The sequence below is a fragment of the Schistocerca piceifrons genome, chromosome X (genome assembly GCF_021461385.2).
Source record: "Schistocerca piceifrons isolate TAMUIC-IGC-003096 chromosome X, iqSchPice1.1, whole genome shotgun sequence".
Classification (NCBI taxonomy): domain Eukaryota; kingdom Metazoa; phylum Arthropoda; class Insecta; order Orthoptera; family Acrididae; genus Schistocerca; species Schistocerca piceifrons.
Genome location: NC_060149.1, coordinates 141077865 through 141098572, shown reverse-complemented (window position 1 = coordinate 141098572; position 20708 = coordinate 141077865). Strand labels below are relative to the sequence as shown.

Genomic DNA, 20708 nt, shown 5'->3' with positions numbered 1-20708 from the left:
TGAGACATTTGTGTTGCAGAAAAATGATATGTTCTTATGGTACGTTGGAACAGAAAACTCGCCAAAATAATTTTGTAAAGTTATGATGTAAATTTAAACCATAAACATTTGGTACTGTTGGGCCATATACTTGTTACAAAGTATTTGCTACATGTTAATATCCTTTCTTATTGCATCTGACCACAAAAATACCAGTACAGTTGTGGTGTGATTGGCTGTTGCAGAACTAATGGTACACGTACCATCTTCAATTTCATAGTCCTGAAGGTAAAGTGTTGTATTTAATGGTGGTCATATTAAAACGTGTGTACAACAAGAAAAGCTTTTTGTGGCTGCTAGTGTGCTAAAGACACAATGGTATGACTTGTGTAATAAAATGATAGTATATAAAACATTCCATTGTGGTATGTTACAGATTGCTCCAATCATACTGTTGAATTTTACAATTCCATGTTGCTTGGCTCTGCAGAGGCTCAGTGGGTAAATACCAACCAGCAAATTAAAAAGTCTTAAGGTTTGATCATCAAATGTATAAAATAGGAAGAGAGTCGTGAGTGTGGAATCAGTGATGTGGGGAACATGGAGACAGGGGTAGAAGTGTGTATATGTGGCTAGGAGTAGCCATAGTTGAAGCTCATCCTATCAGAGGCAAGGCCACCTGCAAAAGCAGTCAGCTGTACTGTAACTTCTGCACAGCCTTTTATGTGAGCATGACCAGCAACCAACTGTCCGTCCAAATAAATGGCCATGCCAAACTGTGGCTAAGAGTCTAAGAGTAGTTGACCACACTGTGGCAGTACATGCTACTGACCATAACAAGCTCAATCTCAGTGGCTGCTTCACAGCTCATGCCATATGAATCCACCCTCTCCCTCTGTAATACCAGTTTCTATCAGGTACTTCCATAGGAATTGTCCTTGCAATACATCCTTTGATTGTGTAATCCTTACCTCAGTCTCCACTAGCCTATGCCTAGTGAGAATGTGGAGGGCCTGGTAGACTAAAATTGATAGCAACTTATACATTTATAAGAACAGATATTTGCAAAGCCTTCATTGATTTCCACAATCAGCACTTAAAAAAAACTTTACCAGGTAATCTTCAGTAATTGTGCTGGATGTAAAATTCTTTTGTGAATTTGAAACATGTATCAATGTGGGACCTACAATATGTAGGTTTGCCCATTTTATAAAAATCAATGTTCACAATTTGTTGTTTTTGTGATCTTCAGTCCAAAGACTCATTTGATGCAACTCTCCATGGTACTGTATTCTGTGCAAGAATCTTCATCTACGAATAACCACTGCAACCTATGTTCTTCTGAATCTGCTTACTGTAATCATCTCTTCATCTCCTTCTATGGTTTTCCCCCCTACACCAGTTTCCAAAACTAAATTGATGATCTCTTGATGTCTCAGAATGTGTCCTGTAAACTGATCCTTTCTTTTAGTCAAGTTGTGCCACAAATTTCTTTTCTCCCCATTTTGATACAGTATCTCCTCATTAGTTATGAAACCTACCTATCTAATATTCCGCATTGATCCAGACAAAAGACTTAGTAATGCTTAAATCTATATTGGATAACAAATTTTCCTTCTTCAAAAATGCTTTTCTTGCCCTACCAATCTGTATTTTACATCCTCTCTACTTCAACCATAATCAGTTATTTTAGTGCCCAAATAGCAAAACTCGTCCATGTTTAGTATCTCATCTGCCTACCTAAATCACTCACAACTGCCTGATTTAATTTGACTACATTCCATCACCCTTGTTTTGCTTTTGTTGATGTTCATTTTATATACTCTTTTTCAGGACACTATCCATTCTGTTCAACTACTCTTCCAAGTCCTTTGCTGTCTCTGACAGAATTGCAATGTCATCAGCAAATAGCAAAGTTTTTATTTCTTCTCTTTGAACTCTTTAATTCCTACTTTAAATTTGTTGTATATAACATTTTGCTCGCTGCATTTTAACCCTACTACCTTTAAAATTTCAAAGAGCCTGATCCAGTCAACATTGTTACATTTTAAGTGCTTTGTGTAAGTCTATAGATGTTATAAACATAGGCTTTCATTTCTTTAACCTATTTTCTAAGCTATGTCTTAGGCCCAGTATTGCCTTGTGTGTTCCTATGCTTCTCTGGAACCTGAACTCATCTTCCCTGATGTTGACATCTACCAGTTTTTCCATTCTTCATTGAATAATTCATGTCATTATTTTGCAACTATTGTTTATTTAATTGATATATTGGTAACATTCACATGTGTTGGCACCTATTTTCTTTGGAATTGCAGTTATTACACCGCCAGTCTCATATATCTTGCACATCAGATGGGATGGTTTTGTAATGACAGGCTCTCCCAAGGTTATCAGTAATTCTGACAGAATGTCTTCTACTACAAGGGCTTGGTTTTGACTTAGGTCTTCCAGTGATCTGTCAAATTGTTCGTGCAGTATTGTACCTACTGTCCCATCTTCGTCTACATCCCTTTCCCTTTCTATAACATTGTCCCTAAAGTTCATCTCCAATGTATAGACTCCTTCCACCTTTCAACTTTCCCTTCTTTGTTTATTATTGTTTTCCATCGGGGCTCCTGATATTCATACAGCTGCTTCTCATTTCTCCAGAGGCCTCTTTAATTTTCCATAGTGCCCAGAGCAATTTTGAACCTCTTTAATTTTCCTTTAGGCAATATCTATCTTTCCCCTCATGTAATTTGAGTCTAAATCCTTACATTTGTCCTCTAACTATTCCTGCTTAGCCCTTTTGCACTTGCTGTCAGTCTTATTTTTTCAGACATTAGTATTCCCGTTCACCTGCTTGATTTGCTGCTTTGTTATACTTTCTGCTTTCACCAATTAAATTCATTATCTCCTGCAATATACAAGGATTTCTACTAGTCCTTATCTTTTTGCGTATTTGATCCTCTGCTGCCTTCAGTATGTCATCTCTCAAAACTACCCATTCATTTTCCACTTTATTCCTTTCACTTGTTCTAGTCAGCAGTTGCCTAATGCTGCCTCAGAAGCCCTCAACAACCTGTGGTTCTTTCAACTTATCCAGTTTCCATCTCCTTAATTTCCTAACTTTTTGCAATTTCTTCAGTTTTAATCTATTGGACTGGTACATAAGTTCATATTGTTTTTCGATTAGTTTAGTAAACACAACAGATACACATAACAGAGACTTTTAGTCTTCAATAATATGTTGTCCTCCACTATTTACAACAGTCTGCCAATGCTGGAGTAACTTTTGGATTCTGCAAGATTAGAAATCGTATGCTTTTAAGGAAAAAAATTGTCGAGCCATGTTCAAACAGCATTTTCATTCAGAAAGGAAGTTCCTTGAAGATTGTTTGATAGAGAGCAGAAAAGGTGAAACTCTGAGGGTGCAAGGTCAGGTGAATAAGCTGGGTGTGGAATGACTTCCGAACCCATCTCCTGTGTGGTGTTTCTTGTCACTCTAGCAGAATGTGGGCAGATGTTATCATGGAGTAGCATCACTTCATGCAGTCTTTCTGGTCATTGTTCTTTGATTTTTTTTGCAAGACATCTCAGTTGTTGACAATAAGTGTTGTCAGCAATTCGTAGTACACCAAACTGTTGCTGTTCCAGCAGATGCATAACATTATCTTTTATGGATGTGCGCATGTATTTGTATGTTGAGTTGCTGCTTTGTTTGGGCTCAACCATTCCCCTGTTTTCTTTTTATATTAGTGTAAAGACGTCATATCTTGTCTCCAGTAATGATACAGAATAGGAACAGTCTGCGTTGTCGTGAGCCAGATGATGATGAGCAAGCAGAGATGCACATATGATAACCTACTGATTTTTGTAATTTTGGCTTAGAGCATGTGGTACCCGTACACTCAATCTTTGAACTTTCCCCATTGAATTCAAATATTGCACAGTGGTGGAATGATCACAGTTCATGACATTTGCCAGTTCTAAAGTACACTGACATGGATCATTGTGGATTAATGTGTTTAAATGATCTTCATCAAACCCAGATCTCTTCCTGAATGCGGAGAATTGCTAATGTTAAAATGATCCTCCTTAAAATGAGAAAAGCATTTTCTTGCCATGCTCTGTCCATTGGTATTATCCTCATATATGACACAAATGTTTCTGGCTGCCTCTGCTGTTATCACCCCTCTACTGAACTCAAACAATAGACTGTGTCGGAAATGTTCAGATTTCTCCATTTGCCACTCCATTTCCTACTGTTTACAGCTCCACTCACTATACTCAAATGACAAAATGATGATATGTAAACTCAAATAGCAACAGTGAACTACAAATAAAAGATGACAATCGATAAATAAACCCATATCAGCTGGAATACCAACATGCAAAATGAAAATACTATGAACTTATGCACCAACATAATACAGTTCATAATCAATAAATTGTAGTCAGAGTCCACATCTGCCCATGGAAATGACTTCCAGTTTAAAACCTGTTTCCAAAATCTCTGTCTTACCATTATAAAATCAATCTAAAACCTTCCATTGTTTCCTGGTATTTTTCATGGATACAACCTTCTTTCATGCTACTTAAATCAAGTGTTAGTGATGATTAAATTATGCTTTGTGAAGAAATCTACCACGCAGCTTCCTCTTTCATTCCTTTCCCCCCATCCATATGCACCTACTACTTTTTCTTCTCTTCCTTATCCTGTTATTGAATTCCAGTCCCCCATCACAATTCAATTTTCATTTCTGTTAACTGTTTGAATAATTTCTTTTATCTCATTATAAATTTCTTCAATCTCTTCACCATCTGTGGAGCTAGTTGGCATATAAACTTTTATTTCTGTGGTGGGTGTTGGCTTTGCGTCTGGTTTGGCTACGATAATGAGTTCACTCTCCTATTCATAGTAGCTTACCCACATTCCTGTTTTCTTATTCATTATTAAACCTACTCCTGCATTACCCCTATCTGATTTTGTGTTTACAATTAACCAGAAGCCCTGTTCCTCTCACTTATTGCCACGATATCTAGCTTCAACCTATCCATTTACCTTTTTAAAATTTCTAACTTGCCTTCCCAATTAAGGGAATTAACATTCCACAATCCGACCTGTAGAACAAGTTTTGTTTCTCCTGATGACGAGATCCTCCTGACTAATCCCCACTTTTAGATCAGATGGGGGTCTGTTTTACCTCTGTAATATTTTATCTGACAGGATGCCATCATCATTTAACCATACAGTAGAGCTACATGTCCTTGGGAAAAACAACAGCTGTAGTTTTGCCATGCTCTGAGCCATTTGCAATTTCAACACAGCAAGGACATTTTGGTTGATGTTGTAAGGCCACATCAGTCAGTCATCCACATTGTTGCCCCTGTAACTGCTGAAAAGGCTGCTGCCAATTTATCATATTGAAATAATTTTATTTACAGTTTTCTACAAAGTCATCATGTTTTTCCAACCATTTTTGGTAACATGACACAAGTTTTTCCAAACCAGTATAGTACCAGGTCAGGTCCTGTGCTTTTAACAAGCTGATCACTGTTTATGGGACTTAAACATCGGTGCAACCTCCAGGGTGACCTTAGAGCTAGGGGAACATGTGGAAAACACATGGGGCAAGATCTGGTGAATATGGAGAATGTGGGAACCCTTCCTAGTTCAATCTTTCAAGATGTATGAGGCCGAGCAGTGTCATGAAAGAAGAGAACTTTACAATACAAAAGTCCAAAACATTTTCTTTTGATGGCAGCTTGCAGATTTCTTAAGACATTACAGTACCTTTCTGCATTCATTGTGGTGTTTGTGAGGCAGATGGTGAATGAACAAAACTCCCTGATAGGCCCAAAAAAGATTGCTATAATTTTTTCTTCTGAAACTATGACCTTTGCCTATTTTGGGGCACTCTTGCCAGGTTTCTTACACATCGTACCCTGAAGTTTTACCCCAGAAGTCAAATGATGGATCTATGTCTCATCGCCAGTGGAAAGTCATTTGAAGAGTAGATCTCCCTCTCTGTGATCCATTTCCAGAAATATTCTGTCCGAATCCATCTGTTGCTGGTTGTGGACATCACTTGGCAAACATGGCACCCATTTTGCACAGACTTTGCGGTAATGAAAATGGCCTGTCAGGATCTTTACAGTGGATGGGTCTCCAATTGCAGCTCCAGAAAGTAGCTGCATTAGGATGTTGTCAGTGGTTATTGTGACAGTCTTTCTCCATAATATTATAAATTGCAATAATGGCATCATCACAGGGCTGAAATGGGCCCCCCTGTGTGCTGTTTGCCGTGCACATCTTCACGCCCTTCCACAATATGTAGACGCCAATGATGAATGATTTGAACACTCATACGGCCTTGCCAATAGACAGAGGTTAACTCTCAATGTATATCAACAGTGCATAATTTCACTGCGATAAAATGAATGACAGAGTGCAAATCACAAGTGGACTCACTTTTTAGTGGTAACTCCATGCAAGCTGGCAGAATACTGGCAAGATACTGCTGGTGTGAGCATTGTCAACACATACCAGCTGATCTCGCCTGCCATCACATATGGGCACAGCTTATTTTTCAGAGAACTAAAATAGAGAAACTTATTTGTTGGTGCGACCTCATAATCACTTTTACCTAGCAAGGTGGCACAGTTGTTAGTGTACTGGACTCACATTTGAGAGAAGTGAGGGGTCAGATCTTCATCTTGCTATCCTGATTTGAAAAGCAAATTCCTGAGTGGTTCCTATGGGAAGACTAGGTATTTTCCTTCAAGACCCTTGTCAGATCTGAGTATGTACTTCACTCTAATGTCTTCATTGTTGATGGCAGTCTGAACAGTAATCTTCTTTTCTTCTTGCAGGCCCTTTTTAATCAGTCTATTGCAAAGCATAAGGCTGTTGTAGTTTGGATGACAATTTGGGCAACCATATCATGGTTTTCCATGGGCCCCATGGTTAGTCTGCATCACATACTGCCAAGGATTATGTGAACATTCTGGCTGATCAGGCCCATCCTATGGTACAGTGTTTATTCACTGATGGTGATGCAGTGTTCCAAGACAGGGCTCCTGCTCACACAGCTCACACTGTCCAGGACTGACTTTGTGACCATGAGGATGAACTGCTGCATCTCCTCTGGCCACCACAGTCACCAGTTCTCAATGTCATGGAGCCTTCGTGATATACTTTGGAGAGAAGAGAAGTGTGTGTGATTGCTCTCCACCCTCATCATTGTTACCTATACTTGCTTATATTTTGCAGGAAGAATGGTTTAAGACTACCTTGAAAATCATGCGGGATCTGTATTTATCTATTTCAAGATGTTAAAGTTTTAAATATGGCTGTGTAGTCAGCGACCGTTTACAAATTAAAGTTAAGCAGTTACAGCTCTCGGTCACAAAATTAAGTCTTAATTTTTGTGACCGAGGGCTGTAATTGCTTTAACCTTTATTTAAAAATGGCTAGGAATTATTTTAATTGACAGTGGATTTCCTACTCTATATTAGACATGGTAATGTGTTGTGTTTTGGTGTTTCCATAGTTTTGTCCAACCTCTGTACATCAGCTGTAGGGATTGCAATAGAAACCTTACTTTTGTTTACGCAATTCTGAGAAATTGCTATGCATCTGCCTTGGAGAATACATATGAGACACTTGTGTGAGTTAGCCTTGATTGGTTCAGATATTTTAGTTACCTGGGTCGTCTTGAAGGAAGAGATTAAGGGAATTTAAAAACCTACTTCTAAGTTTTTAACTACATAGTGCAGTCAACGGAGAGATGATCCAGTAATATAGAACTATTCAGTAAATCCTCTTTTCTTTTTTTTTTTTTTTTGTACCGTTTGAAATGATTCTATGGTCTTAATTATATACTTTGTGTGAAGACTGTATTCACAAACAATAAACAGGACAACTAACAGCGCAGTACAACAGTACAATGGCACTTGAAAGTGTTTATAGATTGTATGTGATGTAGACAAATATCATTAGCACCTCCACAAATGACTCCTTTTTATGATCGTGACTGTGCATGCCTTGACAGTGGTGCAGTAGTGTATGGATGCATGATTGAGTAAGGTGTAATAGTGTGAACTGTAGACTAAAGGAAACCAAGGATTGTCATAGGGTATGAGATTGAAGAATACTCACTGGGTTGAATATATGTACTAGACTGGCACTGTAGCCTGGATGTCTTTGATTTGCTTGTGTCAGTTTGACACATCTACTTGAAGATTTAACCTGCCACCATTTATTTCATTCACTTTGGAAGGAAATGAGGAGAGTGGGTACTGGTTGCAGCTTTGAATTGTTTCTTGGAGCTGTATTTCTCATGAGCAAGCATGGCACATTTATGTAGGTTTGACCGCTGATCTGACATAGAGTTCATAGAGGTTAGGTCATACAACCTACTCCAGGAAATGAGGGGAGGATTTTGTGTAGTGTGTGTTTCATTTCAGAGCATGGCTTAAAGTAGTTACAATCATGATGGAAAAGCTGATTAAATTAATATATTCCAGGTACTTAATGGGGTCTGAGCAGATTTTTAATCTGCCACATTCTTAAAAATTTATGGGTTCTGAGCAGATTTTTAGTCTTACAAATCCTTAAAAATTTATTCATCAGAAGTGACTTTTCTAGTGGGACGTGAAATTACGGTTTGCATGTGTACAAGTAGTAAGATGTAGAGCTCTATTTATAATGATTGCTATTGGATACCAGAATATACAGTTAAGTTTCTGGGCAATATATTGTATGGAGGGAAACACGAGAGCCGTTAAACTAATAACAGTAGCACAGTATTTTGTAAATGACATCATGATCATCTTTTGACTGTAAAATTATTTATTTGTACATGCCTGTATTGCAATTTTGGTCACATGGCCATTAACAAGATGAACTGCAACAAAACTCAACAGGGCAGTTGACTGATCAGGAGGTCTGTTTTGTGGAGAGTACATTCAATTAAATAAAGCATTTTACCAGACCTGAACTCCAAGTACAATGATCTTGTCATCCGTGGTATGCTACACCCTTTTTCCCTTCCCCGTCCCGCCACCAGTTACCTGATATCTAGATTTGTTGCAGAAGAGTTCTTTGTAGTACACTTGAGTTTTAGGTGGATCAATGGTAAAAGCTCTGAATACACGGTTGGATTGTTAGATTTAGATACACTGTATGTTCTGTGGACGTTCAGTGAGAAGACCCTCAGGGAGGTGGAACATGACAGAAAACAAAAATAAACAATACATGTTGTTGTTGTTGTTGTTATTGTCGTCTTTAGTCCTGAGACTGGTTTGATGCAGCTCTCCATGCTACTCTATCCTGTGCAAGCTTCTTCATCTCCCAGTACTTACGGCAACCTACATCCTTCTGAATCTGCTTAGTGTATTCATCTCTTGGTCTCCCTCTACAACTTTTACCCTCCACGCTGCCCTCCAATGCTAAATTTGTGATCCCTTGATGCCTCAGAACATGTCCTACCAACCGGCCCCTTCTTCTGGTCAAGTTGTGCCACAAACTCCTCTTCTCCCCAATTCTATTCAATACCTTCTCCTTAGTTATGTGATCTACCCATCTAATCTTCAGAATTCTTCTGTAGCACCACATTTTGAAAGCTTCTATTCTCTTACTGTCCAAACTATTAATCGCCCATGTTTCACTTCCATACATGGCTACACTTCATACAAATACTTTCAGAAATGACTTCCTGACACTTAAATCTATACTCGATATTAACAAATTTCTCTTCTTCAGAAACTCTTTCCTTGCCATTGCCAGTCTACATTTTATATACTCTCTACTTCGACCATCATCAGTTATTTTGCTCCCCAAATAGCAAAACTCGTTTACTACTTTAAGTGTCTCATTTCCTAATCTAATTCCCTCAGCATCACCCGACTTAATTCGACTACATTCCCTTATCCTCGTTTTGCTTTTGTTGATGTTCATCTTATATCCTCCTTTCAAGACATTGTCCATTCCGTTCAACTGCTCTTCCAAGTCCTTTGCTGTCTCTGACAGAATTACAATATCTTCGGTGAACCTCAACATTTTTATTTCTTCTCCATGGACTTTAATACCCATTTCAAATTTTTCTTTTGTTTCCTTTACTGCTTGCTCAATATACAGATTGAATAACATCGGAGAGAGGCTACAACCCTGTCTCACTCCCTTCCCCACCGCTACTTCCCTTTCATGCCCCTCGACTCTTATAACTGCCATCTGGTTTCAGTACAAATTGTAAATAGCCTTTCGCTCCCTGTATTTTACCCCTGCCACCTTTAGAATTTGAAAGAGAGTATTCCAGTCAACATTGTCAAAAGCTTTCTCTAAGTCTACAAATGCTAGAAACATAGGTTTGCCTTTCCTTAATCTATTTTGTAAGATAAGTCGTAGGGTCAGGATTGCCTCACGTGTTCCAATATTTCTGCGGAATCCAAACTGATCTTCCCTGAGGTTGGCTTCTACCAGTTTTTCCATTCGTCTGTAAAGAATTCGCGTTAGTATTTTGCAGCTGTGATTTATTAAACTGGTAGTTTGGTAATTTTCACCTCTGTCAACACCTGCTTTCTTTGGGATTGGAATTATTTTACTCTTCTTGAAGTCCGAGGGTATTTCACCTGTCTCATACATCTTGCCCACCAGATGGTATAGTTTTGTCAGGACTGGCTCTCCGAAGGCCATCAGTAGTTCTAATGGAATGTTGTCTACTCCCGGGGCCTTGTTTTGACTCAGGTCTTTCATTGCTCTGTCAAACTCTTCACGCAGTATCGTATCTCCCATTTTATCTTCATCTACATCCTCTTCCATTTCCATAATATTGTCCTCAAGTACATTGCCCTTGTATAGACCCTCTATATACTCTTTCCACCTTTCTGCTTTCCCTTCTTTGCTTACAACTGGGTTTCCATCTGAGCTCTTGATATTCATACAAGTGGCTCTCTTTTCTCCAAAGGTCTCTTTAATTTTCCTGTAGGCAGTATCTATCTTACCCCTAGTGAGATAAGCCTCTACATCCTTACATTTGTCCTCTAGCCATCCCTGCTTAGCCCTTTTGCACTTCATGTCGATCTCATTTTTGAGATGTTTGTATTCCTTTTTGCCTGCTTCATTTATTGCATTTTTATATTTTCTCCTTTCATCAATTAAGTTCAATATTTCTACTGTTACCCAAGGAGTTCTACTAGCCCTTGTCTTTTTACCTACTTAATCCTCTGCTGCCTTCACTACTTCATCCCTCAGAGCTACCCATTCTTCTTCTACTGTACTTCTTTCCCCCATTTCTGTCAATTGTTCCCTTATGCTCTCCCTGAAACTCTGTACAACCTCTGGTTCTTTCCGTTTATCCAGGTCCCATCTCCTTACATTCCCATCTTTTTGCAGTTTCTTCAATTTTAATCTACAGTTCATAACCAGTAGATTGTGGTCAGAGTCCACATCTGCCCCTGGAAATGTCTTACAATTTAAAACCTGGTTCCTAAATCTCTGTCTTACCATTATATAATCTATCTGATACCTTTTAGTATCTCCAGGATTCTTCCATGTGTACAACCTTCTTTTATGATTCTTGAACCAAGTGTTAGCTATGATTAAGTTATGATCTGTGCAAAATTCTACCAGACGGCTTCCTCTTTCATTTCTCTCCCCCAATCCATATTCACCCACTATGTTTCCTTCTCTCCCTTTTCCTACTCTCGAATTCCAGTCACCCATGACTATTAAATTTTCATCTCCCTTCAGTACCTGAATAATTTCTTTTATCTCATCATACATTTCATCAATTTCTTCATCATCTGCAGAGCTAGTTGGCAAATAAACTTGTACTACTGTCGTAGGCATAGGCTTCGTGTCTGTCTTGGCCACAATAATGCGTTCACTATGCTGTTGGTAGTAGCTTACCCGCACTCCTATTTTTTTATTCATTATTAAACCTACTCCTTCATTACCCCTATTTGATTTTGTGTTTATAACCCTGTATTCACCCGACCAAAAGTCTTGTTCCTCCTGCCACCGAACTTCACTAATTCCCACTATATCTAACTTTGACCTATCCATTTCCCTTTTCAAATTTTCTAACCTACCTGCCCGATTAAGGGATCTGACATTCCACGCTCCGATCTGTAGAACGCCATTTTTCTTTCTCCTGATAACGACGTCCTCTTGAGTAGTCCCTGCTCGGAGATCCGAATGGGGGACTATTTTACCTCCAGAATATTTTACCCAAGATGACGCCATCATCATTTAAGCATACAGTAAAGCTGCATGCCCTCAGGAAAAATTACGGCTGTAGTTTCCCCTTGCTTTCAGCCGTTTGCAGTACCAGCACAGCAAGGCCATTTTGGTTAGTGTTGCAAGGCCAGATCCGTCAATCATCCAGACTGTTGCCCCTGCAACTACTGAAAAGGCTGCTGCCCCTCTTCAGGAACCACACGTTTGTCTGGCCTCTCAACAGATACCCCTCCGTTGTGGTTGCACCTACGGTACGGCCATCTGTTTCGCTGAGGCACGCAAGCCTCCCCACCAGCGGCAAGGTCCATGGTTCATGGGAGCATACATATTTACAAGAAAAGATGAACATCTGATTTGCTAATATTCCCTTGCAAAATCTTATGAAATGGTTATCAATGATGTGGAAAAAGTAAAACACATTCAAACACATTTTTGGGTGCAAATTAGTATGAAACTTATCAGAAACATTAAAACATAAATGTACTAAAGTGTTTTTATTGGGCACCAATAAAACTCTTACTTTACTCTTAATTGTACTTTATAAGTTGCTAAAATCTTCATGGTTACTAGCAAGTTACTGAAAATGTGGATTCATGAGTAATGGACATCTTTTTCGGTCAAAGTAAGTGTTTTTAATCTTAATGTACTCTTTCTAGTAGTGATGATTCCTCAGAGTTGTTAGTTTGAAGGAGGTATATGCTATACAATCACAAATAATTCATATTAGACGCTTTAGGTTTGAGAAAAATTTATCTTGGCTTGATGGTTGACCCAAAATATTACACAGTATGTTTTTGCAGAATGAATGTAAGCAAACTATGCAAGCTTCTTTATTTTAATACATCATGTCTTTCTGATGACATTCACTCCACAGATACGCATGTGTTTAGGCGTTTGAGCGGTTCTGTTCTGTGCTGCTCCTAAGTGACTTTATTATCAAGTCATTATCCCAAGAATTTATATTGTTAACCTCTTCTATCTTTATGCCATCAGTTTTTATACATATGTTTTGTGGAAACCTTTCTCAGGTTCTGACCTGCGTATGTGAGATTTTTCAAAGTGGAATGACAGTTCAATTACTAGAAATCTTTTATCAGTCTCCATAAAGGTTTCATCAACAGTTCTTCCTAAAGTCATACTTAATTTGCTGTTTATCTCAATGTTCAGATTACGTGCTATCTAAAATAGCTTAGTGTCTTGTATTGTCACAGGTGGAGAAAGGATCATCAATATATACAAGGAAATGTGAGGCCTGAAGATGGAACCTTGTGAGACACCATATACACACATCAAAAAAGGTTTTCCATCACCTCGGTTCCAAGAGTTCTGGAACCTGTACAGGATATTGGAATAGAGATTAACATAAACATCATTTCCGCCCTTTTTATTGCTCATGAAAATCACGCATTGCATGTTGTACCACCACACAGCAAGACCTTCAGAGGTGGTGGTCCAGACTGCTGTACACACCGGTGCCTCTAATACCCAGTAGCACAACCTCTTGGACTGATGCATGCCTGTATTTGTCGTGGCATACTATTCACAAATTTATCAAGGCACTGTTGGTCCAGATTGTCCCACTCCTCAACAGCAATATGGTGTAGATCCTTCAGAGTGGTTGGTGGGTCATGTTGTCCATAAACAGCCCGTTTCAATCTATCCCAGGCATGTTCGATAGGGTTCATGTCTGGAGAAGGTGCTGGCCACTCAAGTCGAGCGATGTCATTATCCTGAAGGATGTCATTCACAAGATGTTCAAGATGGAGGCACGAATTGTCATCCATGAAGACAAATGTCTTGCCAATATGCTGCTGATGTGGTTGTACTGACGGTTGGAGGATGGCATTCATGTATCATACAGCCATTACGGCGCCTTCCATGGCCACCAGTGTGTACGTCTACCCCCCATAATGCCACCCCAAAACATCAGGGAACCTCCACCTTGCTGCACTCACTGGACATTGTGTCTAAAGCGTTCAGACTGATTGGGTTGCCTGCAAACACGTTTCCGATGATTGTCTGGTTGAAGGTATATGCAACACTCATTGGAATGTGATATCAATCCTGAGCAGTCCATTCGGCATGTTGTTGGGCCCATCTGTACCACACTGCATGGTGTCGTGGTTGCAAAGATGGACCTCGCCATGGACGTCAGGAGTGAAGTTGTGCATCATGCAGCCTATTGCGCACAGTTTGAGTAATAACACGACGTCCTGTGGGTGCACGAAAAGCATTATTCAACATGGTGGTGTTGCTGTCAGGGTTCCTCCGAGCCATAATCTGTAAGTAGTTGTCATTCACTGCAGTAGTAGCCCTTGGGTGGCCTCAGCGAGGTATGTCATCAGCAGTTCCTGTCCCTCTGTATCTCCTCCATGTCCAAACCACATCGCTTTGGTTCACTCCGAGACGCCGGAACACTTCTGTTGTTGAGAGTCCTTTGTGGCACAAAGTAACAATGCGGACGCGATTGAACCACGGTATTGACTGTCTAGGCATGGTTGAACTACAGACAACATGAGCCGTGTACCTCCTTCCTGGTGGAGTGACTGCAACTGATCGGCTGTCGGACCCCTTCCGTCTAATAGGTGCTGCTCATGCATGGTTGTTTACATCTTTGGGTGGGTTTAGTGACATCTCCGAACAGTCAAAGGGCCTGTGTCTGTGATACAATATCCACCGTGAACGTCTGTCTTCAGGAGTTCTGGGAACTGGGGTGAAGCAAAACTTTTTTTTATGTGTGTATATGCTATCTGATGAAAAGTATATGGACACATATTAGTGGACGCTAATATTGGATGTGTCCATCCTTCACCTGTATGATAGCTTGAACTCTGCTATTGAGTGAGGTGGTGAGTGTTTAGCACACTGGACTCTCATTTGGGAGGACAACTATTCAAATATGAGTCTGACCATCCTGATTTCCCTGAATCGCTCTTGGCAAACACTGGGATGGTTCCTTTGAAAGGGCAAAGTCAATTTCCTTCTCAATCCTCAAAAACACTCCTATATTGTGTTCCATCCCCAGTGACCCTCGTTCTCAATGTGACATTAAACCCTAATCTTCCTTCGAAATCTGCTGGGCACACAGTATCAATGAAGTGTCAGAATACCTCTTGGAGGAATGGTAACCTATTCTTCCGCAAGATTCGAAACCAATTAAAGTGATGATGTTGCAGGCTGGAATCTGGAGCATAGTTGACAACTAATTCATCCTAAAGGTGCTCCACTGGGTTCGGGTCGGGACTCTGGATAGGCTAGTTCATTTCAGGAATGTTATTATCCACAGACCATTGCTTCACAGATGCTGCTTTATAACAGGGTATATTGTCACACAGATACAATCAGTCATCACTTTGGAACTGTTCCTCTATTGCACACAGTTCACAATGCTGTAAAATGTGTTCATGTCCTGCTACATTTAGTGTTTATTGTTAATGCAATAGGAGGACTGCACCATAACAATGAGAGACACCCCCATACTGTAACACCGCCTCCTCCATACTTCACTGTTGGCACTAAACATAATGGCAGCTAACATTCTCCAGGCATTCATCATAGCCAAACCGGGTTGTTGCAGGCTGTACTGTGATTAATTGCTCCAAGTCACTCATTTCCAGTCATACACTGTCCAGTGGCATTGCTCTTTACACCACGTGTAGCTTCGCTTAGCAGTGACTACAGAAATGTGGGGTTTGTAAGGATTTGCTTGACCATTGTACCCAATTATTTTTAACTTTCTATGCACTGTCATTGTGCTAGCTGGACTACTGGTAGCACTTAGGAACTCATGAGTGATTCCTTCCTCTGATTTCTTGCGATTTTCTACAACTCTCGGCAATACTTGACAGTCCCTGTCTGTCCGTACGTGAGTTCTGCCTGGTCTTCGTGTGGCTGTTGTTATTCCTTTACATCCCCTCTACACAGTCATCACACCAATGGTCTACTAGGCAGCCTTTGAAGGGTTGAAATGTCCCTGACTGATTTGTTGCTCAGGTGGCATCCAATGACTAGACCACATCCAAAGTCACTGAACTCTCCTGACTGATCCATTCTGCTGTTATTGCTTCTCTGCTGAAAACACAATATTCTCTGCCTCATTTTATACTGGTAGATTTGCCTCGTGACATCTAGTGGTCAATTCCACATTACATAGGAGTGTCTGGTTCCTTTTCATCAGATAGTATATCTAGTTCCCAGTCAGGTAAGGGCTGATAGCTTAATGTCTACATTGTTTCAGATTGACCCCTTTGATTTCTGTTAAACATGTAACTTGAACCATTTTCAGAAATTCCTCTGTGATGCCATAAATTTTAATTGTACTAAAAAGGATGACAAATCTGGTGGATGGTTTCTTTAATTAGGGTTTGGCCATTTCTGTTCTTCCCCAAATTAGCTAGTGTTCCATCTCTAATGACCGGATCACAGGTGAGACAAAGTCTTACCTTTGTTTCCTTTTTATAATAATAAAAACCAGAATCTTGAATACAAAATGGTGATAGTGGTGGTGATGGTGATACTTTGTCACAAAGTTCGCATTTGTGCTCTGTTTTTTATGTGGTTCACTGAAATTTCAGCTTTTATAGTTGATAATATTTATTTTTTATGCTGGGGTCCAGTCGTTCTACCTTTGTGAATTGTAGTTTTTGAATTTATTGAATAATCTGATATTATGGCATTGATTTAATTACTTCATGGTCCCCTTAATTATAGGTTCACTTGGTGGCAGCATGCAGCATCCAGCACTGTCCATTCCAAATAATTCCAGCACACTTCCACTTGAAACACAGCATGCTTCTTTGAAGAGGAAAAAGGAAGCACCACCACCACCTACATTGTATTCCCCAATACTGGAGAAAACAGAGGTGAGTTAGGAAGAGCATCATAAATTATTTAGAGCACCAAGTAAATAGGAAGCATTGCCAATATTGCAGCATGCAGGGACAGATATTTGGTTATGGAATATATAAATTCTAGTTGTTGTCATGTGGTTATTTGTACAGCATCTTGTATATAATAGAAAATCATTATGAAACAGCATGTTGATTCCTTTCAGGCAGACTTGAAAACAATTTTACCCAAATTTAATATTTTTCAGTAGCTGTTGTTTTTGTTTTACTTGCTTGTTCTGTAAATTTGACCTAAGGTAGCCGTATATGCAACCAGTAGTTAGTAGATGACTTAGCTTTGGAATGAGATTTATTTTTAATTTGAATTTGTTTAAACAACAGTTTTATAAATTTCATAGTCAAAATTATTTTGACTCTTCGAAGAGGTCATATCACATGTACACGAAGTAGGGTGTTTCTCACAATATATTAGTGTGCAGCTGCTTTATCGTGTCCTTGAGCTCTGATATGTTTCATCAAAATTAGTTAACTCAGTGGCAGTGGATGAGCAGTTTACAGCATAAATGTTCTTACATTACATTGAAAGGTGAAAATGGCAGCACTCCTGTCCAACCCTGTGTGATATAAAGTGAAGAAATGTATGGAGCAGAGGTAGGAGGAATACAGATGTGTGGACTCAATTGGGTCCCACTTTTAAGGTGACTGCCTTTAACTGAACGTATTTGGTATGCATATAAATTTGCAGAAACAATCCCTGTTCAGTCAGACCTCCTACACAACAGTTTCCTACAGAGTGGAAGAACGTATCTGTAGTAAACTTCTTGTTGACTGCCACTACAGTGATTAACTTTGGTGAAACTTATCTCAGCATGAGGACACAGCAAAAAAAGATTTCTGCACTAAATACTCATCAGTAATTAGTTACTTGGTAATGTGAAGAGTCTCATTTCTTTTGTGTCAAGTTAGTGTTATGCACTGACATTGCACTGCCTTGTAATCAGACAACAAGGCAACACTAAGTCAATTAATTCTCTCCAATCTACATCCTTTTCTATGCAGAAGTAGACTTATATGGGATGTGGATGTATTGCATGTGTCATATTTTACACTTTAAAAGTTGCATGCCTCTATCAATGTAGCTTTATTGGTTTCATTTTCTTCTTTCATGTCTTTTATTTTTTCAGCGCCAGTGTAGTCCTGTGCCCCAAACCTTGTCACTGCCTATTCCTTGTAGTCATTATCAAAGTAATATTAATGGTAATGGCAACAGTAGTTTTGTGTTTCGCCCACTTTCTCTCCCGGCACCTTCTTATATGGAGGCCAAAAAAAGCAGCGATAGTGCTCTCACCCTGGACTCGCAGCAGCTTGGACAGGTCAGTTTCTTTTTGCATTACGTATGCATAAGTACATGGCAGTATATGTTTATATTTTTATTTATGGCCTGCTTAATTCTGCATGATCTTGGGTTGCATTAAAGCAGCTTCAGTCACATAATAAATGCACGAGTTATGTGATCAGGGCTGAAGCCTCTTCATTGATTTTATAATTGGGAACAGTGATTAGAAGGGTTTCATGTCTCAAATGTTTGAATACCACAAGGGTAAAATGCAATATTTAAAAAAGTTAAATACCTTACCACACATTTTTGTAAGACAGGCAAGAGAAGAAATGATAGTATATTCATGATCATTCCACCATGAAAACAATGATTTCACCAGAGATCTACATAAAATCCTGAAGAAAAGAAATAGATGTAAATTTCATAATTAGTGAGACACTTATCTTAACAGTTATCATGTCTGTCACTTTTGGAGATGCACTAGCTTACAAGATACATTCTTTTTGCGTGGATGTATTTGGGAAAAACCATTCTTTTCAGTGGCTCATATAATGAATTAATATTATTTCAAATATGAGTCTATATATATTTTCAACAAAAATGTATTCTAACTTAGAAAAGCCAGCTTCATATCTTCCTTATTACTTTGTTCTATTGCATGCACATCATTAGTTGAGACCAAATGGCAAAATGAGGTTTAGCACAAAAGCAGTCAGCCAAGCAGGGACAAGTAACTTGGTGGTCATTGAAATCCCTGTCTGTGTCTGTCTGCTGCAACTATTGCACAATATTTACCCTACTCTTAGCATTAGCTGATTCATGACTGATTAATCAATTTTTTGTCTTAGAACGGGTGCTGACATATTGTTAGAATGCCATTTAAATTTTATCAAGAAATGTGCTGTTGCTCAGACCTATTTTAACATTTCTTTGTAAGATCACTTTCTTGTTTCTCTGTCTGTCTGCCTGTCTGTCTGTTTGGTAAAAATTTTGCAGTCGATTTTAAAGTAACTTCCCAATGAGCTAGAGACTTGAAATTTTGAACATAGCTCAGAACTGGGTGACAGTTCAGTACTACCTTTCTTTCTTGTCAGTCTGTTTGGAAGGGATAGGGATAGTGGTAGGGGTGGTGGTGGGGGGGGGGGGGGGGGAGGGGGAGGAGAATTGTGTGATTAAGGTTAGTAATGTCTGATGTCTCAGCTACCGTGCGACACCTTGGCTATCATGCAGGACCAGCTTGTTGTGGTGGGAGTACCAAAATGCATTCAAGGCGGTATGTGACATATGCGAACCCGAAGGTGGAAAGCTAGTGTGTGTGTGTGTGTGTGTGTGTGTGTGTGTGTGTGTGTAAATAAAATATATAATGTCATGAAAATGTCTAGAATTCATTGCAAATTTTCACAAGCACAAGAAAAAAAAGACAGAAAATAATTATTTAAATAAAAATAAATTTCTAATATAGCATTTTTTTTAAATAGCCCCATACAGATTCCTAACCCTATACAAATAGTCCTGAAAATCTGTGCTTGTGAGTTTTTAATAGCTATAACAATACTTTTAAGATTTATAATAAAAGTGTGGTCTGCATACAGTTGATAATAGTTAGGTAGTGACCTATTCATGCATCAGTTGTGTATTGCAAGTGCCACATGTTTTTTCGTTATAAATTTTACAGGTATAGTTGTAGCTATTAAAAATTCACAAGCACAAATTTTCAGAACAGTCTGTGTTTAAGAATCTCTATAGGCTGTGAGAAGTTATTTCATTTTTAATATAGCTTATTTTCCTGTTTAATGACTTTCCACATCTTATTTTCTCCCCACTGGTGTACCAATGCCTTACCTTAGATTTGGTTGGGCAAGTTTTTAAAGCTTTATACTGTCCTCCTTGCTGCGACTCATGTTCTTCTCTTCTCCTTTGTGTGCCTTTGCCCCACATCGGTGCAGGGTCTACCTGGTTATGAATGAATTTGGCAGGGTTAATTCAAGGAGTGTCCGGATGCCTTTCCTGTTGTCATCCCACTACCACTGGGATGGAGTGTTGCACCAACTGTCTATGTGTAGTGTTATTGAAGTAAAAGGAGCAAAAATTTTCTAAATGTTTGCAATCATGTAACTGAGGCAGGAATTGTTCACCTAGGGGGCTGTGGGAAACAACCTAAAAACTATATCCAGACAGGCTGGCACACCGACCCTCATCATTAAAATGCCGGACAGATTCAATCCAGGGCTGGCACACCTCCCTGTCCCGGAAGCAGTGCTTTTAACATGCATGGCTACCTGGGTGGTTACTGGGTGATTTATGTTACACATTCACAACA

General features: G+C 39.2%; 1 protein-coding gene across 1 annotated transcript in view; it reads left to right on the top strand.

Annotated features, from left to right (window-relative positions):
- LOC124721938 (filaggrin) overlaps positions 1–20708 on the top strand; it is a 345545-nt gene that overhangs the window by 247334 nt on the left and 77503 nt on the right. Inside the window, exons 11-12 of the mRNA XM_047247096.1 lie at positions 16913–17064; positions 18234–18422. Of these exons, the coding sequence (XP_047103052.1) occupies positions 16913–17064; positions 18234–18422 (341 nt within the window). The remainder of the gene's footprint in view (positions 1–16912; positions 17065–18233; positions 18423–20708) is intronic.